The 10,339-nt window shown below is 18.2% G+C and overlaps 3 protein-coding genes across 3 annotated transcripts; 2 read left to right on the forward strand and 1 right to left on the reverse strand.

Annotated features, from left to right (window-relative positions):
• Window positions 1-404: 404 nt before the first annotated feature.
• On the forward strand, window positions 405-1,298 carry PRSY57_1404200 (hypothetical protein; the record flags this gene model as incomplete). The annotated part of the gene is made up of 1 exon (XM_012909659.2): window positions 405-1,298. One exon carries the CDS (start codon window positions 405-407, stop codon window positions 1,296-1,298), a length of 894 nt encoding a protein of 297 aa, XP_012765113.1.
• Window positions 1,299-2,735: 1,437 nt separating this feature from the next.
• PRSY57_1404300 (hypothetical protein) lies at window positions 2,736-5,415 on the forward strand (the record flags this gene model as incomplete). The annotated part of the gene is made up of 5 exons (XM_012909660.2): window positions 2,736-2,877; window positions 3,001-3,101; window positions 3,313-4,724; window positions 4,849-5,080; window positions 5,242-5,415. 5 exons carry the CDS (start codon window positions 2,736-2,738, stop codon window positions 5,413-5,415), a joined length of 2,061 nt encoding a protein of 686 aa, XP_012765114.2.
• Window positions 5,416-6,010: 595 nt separating this feature from the next.
• Window positions 6,011-10,136, reverse strand: PRSY57_1404400 (GTPase-activating protein, putative; the record flags this gene model as incomplete). The annotated part of the gene is made up of 7 exons (XM_012909661.2): window positions 6,011-6,036; window positions 6,133-6,229; window positions 6,355-6,459; window positions 6,629-6,698; window positions 6,820-6,992; window positions 7,108-7,195; window positions 7,393-10,136. 7 exons carry the CDS (start codon window positions 10,134-10,136, stop codon window positions 6,011-6,013), a joined length of 3,303 nt encoding a protein of 1,100 aa, XP_012765115.2.
• Window positions 10,137-10,339: the final 203 nt, after the last annotated feature.

Consider the following 10,339-nt stretch of genomic DNA (forward strand, 5'->3'; position numbering starts at 1 on the left):
CTAAGCAATATAAATAAATCATATATATTTTATGAATATAATTTACTTGAGACAATTGAATGTTTTTTTTTTTTTTTTTTTATAAAACACAATTATATATTTTTATTTAAAGAATAATTTTTTTTTCCTCCCATTTTTATATATATTTGTAAGTATAATTTATAATAAATAAATAAACAAATATATAAATATATATGTAAATTTATATATATATATATATATGTATATATGTCCATTAGTGTAATTCAGTACAAATATATATGTTGTATAATATTATAAGAGTAAGTAAATATAATTACACGCAAAATATTTAGAACTACATATTTAAATTTTTTTTTTTTTTTTCTCTTAAGAATCAATTTAATTTAAATTTAATCTTTTTTTTTTTTCTATTTTAATACAAAATGTTGAGTGTTAACAAAGTTACCGCTTTTTTATTTTTCTATATTTTACTCATAAAAGGATATTATGGAAGGACCGAAAGTAAAAATATATTAAACACTGTAAAGAATGATGTAAAAAATGGGAATTATCAGAATATGATGAATTTTCCAGATATGGATAAAATTAAAGAATTAATAAATCAAAATAAAGTTGAAGAAGCAAGAGAATTATTTAATGAAATGCAAAAACAATTTATGAAAGAAAAAATGGAAGCTAACAATAATATGAATAATAGAAAACCAGCAAAAAAAGCCATGGATAATAGTAATTTATTTAGTAATTTAATTAATCCTAATGATCTTCAAGAAATGATTAAATTTTATATGTACTTACAAAATATACTAAATTCCAAAAACGAAACTTCAGAAAAAAAAATGGTTAAATCTTTCTTAAGAAAAACCATCCAAAAAATGAAAGATAATGAAAATAGTGAAGAAAAAAAATCTATTGATGATATAATAAAAGATACCGAAGGACATAATGAAATGTTAGAAAAATTAGCAGGTCTTATGAAAATTAACAAAGAAAAATTAAAAGATGAACAAGTTAAAAATAAATTAAACCAAATATTAATAGGTATGCTCAAATTCATAGATTATACTAATAATAGTGATATAACCAACTCTTTAATGGATGAAATTCAAATTGAACAAGTACAAGCAGAGGATGGAACAATCAAACCAAAAGTTCAAGTTAACATAAGTAATAGTAAAGCACACTTAGATATGTTACAAAAAGCTACCAATTTTATGGGTATTAATATTGATCAAGAAGAATTAAAAAAATTAACCGTTAATAATAAATGGTATGAAAGCTTTTTAAATAATCTACTTAACAGTTCAGATGAACTCTAAAAAAAAAAAATACAAAATAGCAATAAATACACAAACGTAATAATATTTACATATATATATATATATATATATATATATATATATATGTAATTCGAATTAAATTGCATTATAGTGAATCATTTCAAATATTATAATATTAATACTTTTTTATTAATTAAAATATCATTTTTCCATATTAATAAATAATATATATTTGATAACATTATAATCTTATATATGTACATATATATATATATATATATTATTATATGGAAATAAAGTACATCCATCCATTTTATCATTATTATAATAATTTAATAATAAAATGATGGTATATATATACAATTATGTATATGTTTAATAGTTTTTAATTTTTATATATTTATATATAAATTTTAGTGTACATTAATTTTTTTTTTTTAAGGTTTTATTTTTTCATATGTATATATATTATAAATATACATATTTTTTATATTTGAATTTTATATTGAAAATAATATGTTTCTTATTTTACCGCGATATATATATATATATATATATATATATATATATAAGAGAAATATATTATCAATTTTCTTTTTAGTTACTACATTTTATAAAATGTAGTGTTCAAATATAATTATACCATATTATTATTATAATTTTTTTTTTTTTTAAGTAAATTATAAGACTATAATGCATATTATAACATATATGGGGTATATATATATATATATAATACATATATAAATTAATATATATAATATTATATATTTGTATATATTTAAATTTTTTTTTTTTTTTTTTTTTTCAATACATTTGTGTTGATATTATGTTTTTCATTATTGTTATTTTGGTTTTACAACTATTTTGATCTTCTTATAATTTCTAACTTTAATAAGAAAAAAAAAAATTATATGATTAAATAAAATGTAATATATATATGAATACAAAATTATTGATTCTCTTCGGGCAATTCAAAAAATGTATATATATATATATATATATATATATATATATATATATATATAATTAGTTACCCACATCGTAATACCTTGAAAAATTTAAATATATTATTATAATATAAATCACACGTAAAATTGACGTAATAATAAAAATATAACATTATATATATATATATATATATATATATATATATATATATATTTATATATATTTATTTATTTATTTTTATTTGCGTAATATATTTTAAAATAAAACAAATGTAGTATAGTCACTTATAAAATTCCATTTGTTTGTTCTATTTTAATAAAATAAGTACATACTTCAAAATGACATTCATAAAAATTCACCCATTACATATATCCTCCAAAAAAATAAAAATAAATTTAAAAATAAATAAATAAATAAATAAATAAATAAATATATATATATATATATATATATATATATATATATATATATACATACATATACATTTATTAATTTACTACAATATTATATATTTATTATACCACAATGGATGATGATAAAATTAAAAGCATTTATTTTAGTTTAAAGAACAAAAGTAAGAAAGAATGGGCAGAACTAATGGAGCAGTTGACAAAAGATCAAAAACGTAAATTGATTTTTTACATCAGAAAGAAGAACAAACATTCATGTAAGTTGAAAAAGCATATCTATATATTAAGAAAAGAATCATGTGCTTATTAATACATAATTAAAATATATATATATAAATATATATATATATATATCTTTCCATTGCTCACCCACTTTGCAGTACATAAAATAAAAAATATTAAAACTGAGAAAAGTAATGAAAAAAGTAAGACAAAAAGTAATAGACCGTACTATGATCACATCCTTATTGATTACACCAATGTAAGATATTTTTAAAAATACAATCAGTAAATATAAATAAATAAATAAATAAATATATATATATATATATATATATATATATATATATTTAATAAATTATTATCTTTAATAATTAGCTAAATATTTTTTATTATTATTTTTTTTTTATCATTTTATATATATATATATATATATATTTTTTTTTGTTTTTTTTTTGTCCTGACCAATTCAGGTAAATTATGATTTAAACTTAAAAAATTATATAGCTAGAATTTTGCGTCTTTACAAATTAGAAGATAATTTTGAATTTATTAAAGCGTTACATTTATATATGAATATTTTATGTTATATTATATTCAAGAAATTTTCCTACGAATATAAGAAGGAACAGAAAAATAAAAATCTCTTGTTATTTTTAAAAAAGTTATTTCCATTCGAATTTCATAATTTTGAGACAAAATACAATATGAGATGGGGCAATGATGCATCATCTTTATCAGAAAATGTAGGAAATAAAAATATCCCAAATGTACAAGAAATAAATTCAATGGATGACGTAGAAGAAAATATAAATGAAAAAAATTTAAATGAAAGAAAAGAACAATCTGTTAATTCTAATAATATATGTAAGGTGCAAAATGAAACATTTGCAGAAAATAAAAGTGTTCATAATAATATATCAAATGTATATGAAGAACAAAATGGTTCGTGTAATAAAAATGATTTTATTTCAGAAAATAATAAAACAAAAACCAGTCAATTAGATTATAAAATCAATTGTGATAATAATGATGTTTATATAAAAATGGAAAAAGATAATGATGATTCATTTAATAGCGAACTGGATAATATAACAATTCTTTCAGACTTAAATAAATATGTAAAAAAGGAATTACACAAAGAATTTTTTAAAAATAAAGATATAACAACAATTATGCAAAATTTATTTGATAACAAAAGATATGGATATAGAATCAGATTTAGAAGTATTTTATCCAAAAGCTTAAATGAAATTGAATATAAAAAATATTGTGACCAAAGAGAAAAATTATTTAAATATAAAAGAAAAAATTTCCTTAGATGGATAAGTCAGTTTACAAATATAGAATCTATTGATATGTATATAATTAATTTTTTTATATTTTTATTTTTGGATAGATTATATTTAATACTTGAAACTTATCTAAGATTAAACTATGTATATTCAAATGCTAAAACTACCCAGGAATATGTTATAGATCATATTAAACAATTACACAATTTTGATTTCATTCTAAATAAGTTAACATCTAGCCATGGGCATAACATATCTTCCACAAATAAAACGAATAATGTTATATCTGAAGGTGACGAATTGGATAATAACACGGGCACAATAGATTCATTATTACACAACTTTGATGAACTTTATAAAAACCTTACAAAGCCAAATATAAGTAATTTCTACTTGTCTTTAGATTTAATATATAATACGGATGTATATTCTTTTAAAATAACAAATAAAATAACCTTTGAGAAATTAGTAAAAATTGATATATCTTCATATATTAACGAAACGAATGTTTATAAAATTATTCAGTTCGATAAGGATAAAAATACAGACCCTTGGAAAACATTAACCAATTTTGCATTGCTACAAAATAGGTAAATTTAAAATGTGTTTAAAAAAATAATGTCAACATATTTGTTGTATATAAAAATTGCGTTTAATATATATATATATATATATATTTATTTATTTATTTATTATTTATTTTCTCCTTAACAGAAAATTAAATTTGCCAAAATTTGATTGTTTCTCTATATTTTTAATTGTACGATTTAAATATTATTTGGAAGAATTTAAAGAAAATTCAAATATTGATTATATATATAAAATTGTTAAAGAGGAATATGATAAGGTAGAAGAATATTTAAAAAGAGATCAATTTGATGAAGAGGATTTTGAATATAAGCATCTGGTTCCTATTTATCTTGACTTAAAAAAAGAACTTAAAAAGGTACAACGCATTTTTTTTTTTTTTTTTTAATTTGATAATATAAAAAAGTAGTGATACTAAAGAAATAAGAAAAAGCACACACACATATATATAAATATATATATATATATATATATATATATATATATATGTATGTAATTTTTTATTTTTTTTCTTTATAGGTTAATGAATATATAAAGTTTTATGGCAATTTAATATCATTTGTAAATTTCATTCAAAAATATGCTAACCCTTCTACGAATATAGTTAAAACAGAAGAAAATGAGGAGGAGAAGAATTTTGATTTGTCATTTTTTTTGAGTTCCCATTTGAATGACAATGTAAAAAAAGAATAGTTTGGCATATTTGTATTATACATACATACATATGTATGTATCTATTTTATTTTTTTGTGACAATTGATTTATATATTGTACATATAAATTTATGTATATATATATATATATATATATTTACCCATTTTTAAACTCAAAATAACCTATTTTGTTATTTATTTTTACCTAATTTTTTTTTTTCTTTTTTTTTTATGTAAAATTTGAGTAAACTTTCTTATTTTCTTCACCTTTTATTTATCAAGAAAAAAGAATTTTTTACATTTTTAATTTTTTAAAATAACAAAATCTTTTAAAAAGAACAATTTATGCATTTTGGTTTTTTTTTTTTTTTATAAAACATAAAATATATATATATATATATATATATATATGTATATATTTAAAATTAATAGCATTGTAAGCATGTCTTATATTCTTATTTTATATGAATGATTTAAAAATGATAATTAAAGTGAATAGGATAAATATAAATAAATTACATAAAACAAAAAATAAATTAAAAATACAAGAAATTTTTTTGTTTTATAATTTTTTAATTTTTTTTTTTTTTTTTTTTATAAAACTTTATAAGTTTTCTATCTTCACAGATAGGAGTTTATTTTTCTATGCTGTAATCATCATCTATAAAAAAAGAAAGGAAAAGTTATAATCATTTTGTACTATAAAAAAATAGATAAATGTTTATTACATTTTTTTTTTTTTTTTTTTCTTATATACCTTTGCTATTCATTTTGTTAAAATATTTATCTTTATAGTATAAGATTTTCCTTTTTTTTATTTTAATTTTTTTTAACAAATTCCAAAATTTTTCCTCCTGTAGAAAAAATCCAAAAAAAAATTAAAAAATAAAAAAAAAAAAGACAAAGGAGATAATTATATTATACATTATTAGCTAGTTGATAATATTTCATTTTATAAATATATATTTTTTGTGTGTACCTTAATGTAGGAATTAAAAGCAAAGGATGATAAATCTTTTATAATAATATCAACATTATCAGTTGGATGGTATTTATTAAAATAGGTGAATATGCAAATAATAACCTACGATTGGTAAAAAAAAAAAAAATGTATCAAAATAATATGCCATAAATATGACAAAACAAATAGGATGAGTAAGCATCCTTATATCATATATATTATATATATATATATATATATATATATATATATTTTATTTTATTTTATTTTTTTTTTTTTTTCTTTTTGTTACCTCGTATATTATTTTTTCATTAAATGTATATATGTCAAACAATCTTATATAAATGTTAAAGGGCAAACACCTAAAATCCCCCAAAAAAAAAATAAAGCGATTATTATAGGTCTCATAACAAAAAAAAAAAAAAAAAAAAATATACATATATTAATATATATATATATATATATATATCTATATATACTTACGTTAAAAAGATTGTATATATCCATTGAATAAAAATATTATCTATATTATAATGTTTGACAATTTCTTTGTACACTTCTATATTTCTTTTCGTAAGAATCTGTTTAATAGTATAAATATAAATTTTTATTTCTTCTTTATTAAAACTATATAAATTATAAATATCTTTCCTTTCCTGTAAACATAAAAGGATAAATAAAAAAATAAAAAGGTAAAATATGTGTGATATGAAAAAAATATATTAATACATGTACATATGTGTGAAGGAAAACAAGTGATAATAAATTTACCATGAAATTTGCAAAATGGACAAATGCCTTTTCTAAATTACTATATAATAAAAACACCAGTGCGATATATGACATGCCTTGTACATAACTATAAAAAAAAAAAAATAAAAAATAAAAAATAAAAAATAAAAAATAAAAAATAAAAAATAAAAAATACATATATATATATATATATATATATTTACGTACGGGCATAGGAAAAAATATACATCACTCCCATATTATATATATATATATATATATATATATATTTTTTTTTTTATCAACTTGTTTACTTTGACTTACCCTAGTTCTGGCTTAAAAAGGACATACATTTGTAAGAGTGTATTTAATTTTTTTTTCATATCCGATAAATTAACAGAAGACAATACATTGTCAGTTTGAATATTATATTTTGCAAAATATTCCTTGTTTTTTGTTATTATATACATAGTTCTATCTAAATCTATTAATATTTGATAGAAAAATTTTTGTACTGAAAATTTTTGAAGTAAGTTTATGTTAGCATTAGAATTTGGCATATTACTCATTTTGTCTTTATTATTATCATAAATAATAACATTTTTGTCATCACAGAAATTTTCATCCTTTTTATTATCATAAGGGTTATCCTTTTTATTATCATAAAGGTTATCCTTTTTATTATCATAAAGGTTATCCTTTTTATTATCATAAAGGTTATCCTTTTTATTATCATAAAGATTATCCTTTTTATTATCATAAAGGTTATCCTTTTTATTATCATAAAGGTTATCCTTTTTATTATCATAAAGATTATCCTTTTTATTATCATAAAGGTTATCCTTTTTATTATCTGACGGGTCCTTATTTTTATGATCAAACATATTTTGCGTTTCATATAACATATTATCATTTTGTTCATCAAATTTATCGTGTTCACCATTTATATGAAATTTATTATTATCAAAAATTATATTATTATCATGATGTTTTTGTTCAATATCCTGATCATTTTCAGTTGTTTCCTCTTTTATATGTAAATTGTTATTTCTTAATTCAATTAATGATTTAAAATATCTAGAAACATGATTATGATATTGTCTATTATTAGTATATACATATGCTTGTATAAAATTCGTATTTTTTATTAATATTTGAACAAAATATTCAGTAAGATTTAATTTATTTTTAATACACATTTCCCAAAAATATCCTTTTATTGAATTGGGCATATAATTTGTTATCATTCTATTAATTAATAAATTCTTTTTTTTGTCATTATTTACTAAAGGTAATATTTCTTCATACCAAAATGTTAAACATGTAATTTCTTGTATAGTCATAGAATTATTACAAGATTCATCTTCTACTTCAATATTATATAACATGGACTGTTCAAATTCATATTTCCTTGAATAATTACTTTCTTCTTTATCATCATTAAAAAAATAAACATCATTCTTTTCAATATTAATAATATTACTATTGTTATTACAATTGTTATTACAATTGTTATTACTATTATTATTGTTCTTGTTATGGTTCCTATTATTATTATTATATGCGTATAATGAATCGATATCCCTATCAGTCATTTCTGAAAAATCATTATTATCAATAGATGGTAATTTTATATATTTGTTATTTTTATTTTCCTCTTTTTCATATATTACATCCATATCATATTCAAACATATCTTCATCATCATTATATATTTTTTCACATTCTAAATAAGAACCTTTCTTATCAAAATGTTCTTCAGAAACATTATGAATTTCTTCTTCTAGTTCCCTTTTTCCTCCATGGTAATTTTTATTTACATCGAAATATGTTTGCTTCTTTCTATCAACTACATATCCTATATCTTCATCATCTTCCTCTTCTTCATATTCCTCTTTAAAAGACGTTTTGTATTCCTTACTTTTCTTTTTTTTTTTATTAAAGAAATTTAAGAAATAGTTATGATTCATCAATTTTTTATTACTCATTTTATTTTTTTCATTTAAATGATCTAGAAAAACTTCTTCTTTACTTTTAATTAAAATTTTCTGCATTTCAATAATCTTTTTTAAATTTTTAATCTCGTTCTGTAAATTTTTATTTACATGTAACAACTCTACATATAATTCATGGTAAATAATATTATGACTGTATTCATATCCAGGTGCCTCTTCAACGTTATGTATTACATGATCTTTATTTTTTTTTCCATTTTCTTCTTTATTTAAAATAGAAGGTTTTTTTTGTTCTTTCTTTTCATCTTTTATCTCTACTATTTTCTTATCAACTTTGATATGCTCATCTGTTGAAATATATTCCCTTTTATAAGACTTCTCATCGTTTTCATAATACATATTATTATCATTGTTCTTTACATTATTATTAATATGATTTTTTTCATACATCATATTTTCATCATTTTTATCCCATACATAATTATTATCATCACATATAGTATTCATGTCCTTCTTTTCTGTTTCACTTTTATTAACAGAACCTTTTTTATAACTATCACTTGTATTTTTTATATTACCATATGAAGATATACTCTTCTTTATATCAAATATATTTTCTTTTTTATTTTCATCATCAATATTACTTTCTTCATTATTCATACTAAGATGAATATTTTTTATCTTTTCATTTTCTACATCTATTTTATGTGTATTCGAAATATTCATCTGTTTATCTATAACATAATAATCCTTTTCTTTTATGATATTATTGCTTTCTTCTTTGTCTTTTATATCATAATTTTTTTTTCTATTGTTTTCTTTATAAATATTTTTAAAAACATTACTTGAAGAACTTCTACTTCTTCCTTTATCTAAAATATTAGAATCGTTTAAATTATTTTTTTCTTTCCCTTCAATATTTGACATATATTTTTTTTTCTCCCCCGCATTCATAATTCTTTCGTCATTTATTATTTTATCATTTTCTTCCTCATCATATTCATAATCACAACTCCTTCTTTTATCGAAATTTATATTTTTTTTTTCTGCATTATTAAATATAACATCTTTTATATTATCTAATGGTATATCATCTTTTGATGAATAAACCATCGTTTCAAAAAAATAAAATAATAAAAATATAAATTACAAAAAATAAGTAAATAAATAAATAAATAAATATATATATATATATATATATATATATAAAAAAAAAAAATAAAAAAAAAAAAAAAAAAAAAAAAAAAAAAAAAAAAAAAAAAAAAAAAAAAAAAAAAAAAAAAAAAAAAAAAAAAAAAAAAAAAAAAAAAAAAAAA

The sequence above is a fragment of the Plasmodium reichenowi genome, chromosome 14, assembly GCF_001601855.1.
Source record: "Plasmodium reichenowi strain SY57 chromosome 14, whole genome shotgun sequence".
NCBI classification, from domain to species: domain Eukaryota; phylum Apicomplexa; class Aconoidasida; order Haemosporida; family Plasmodiidae; genus Plasmodium; species Plasmodium reichenowi.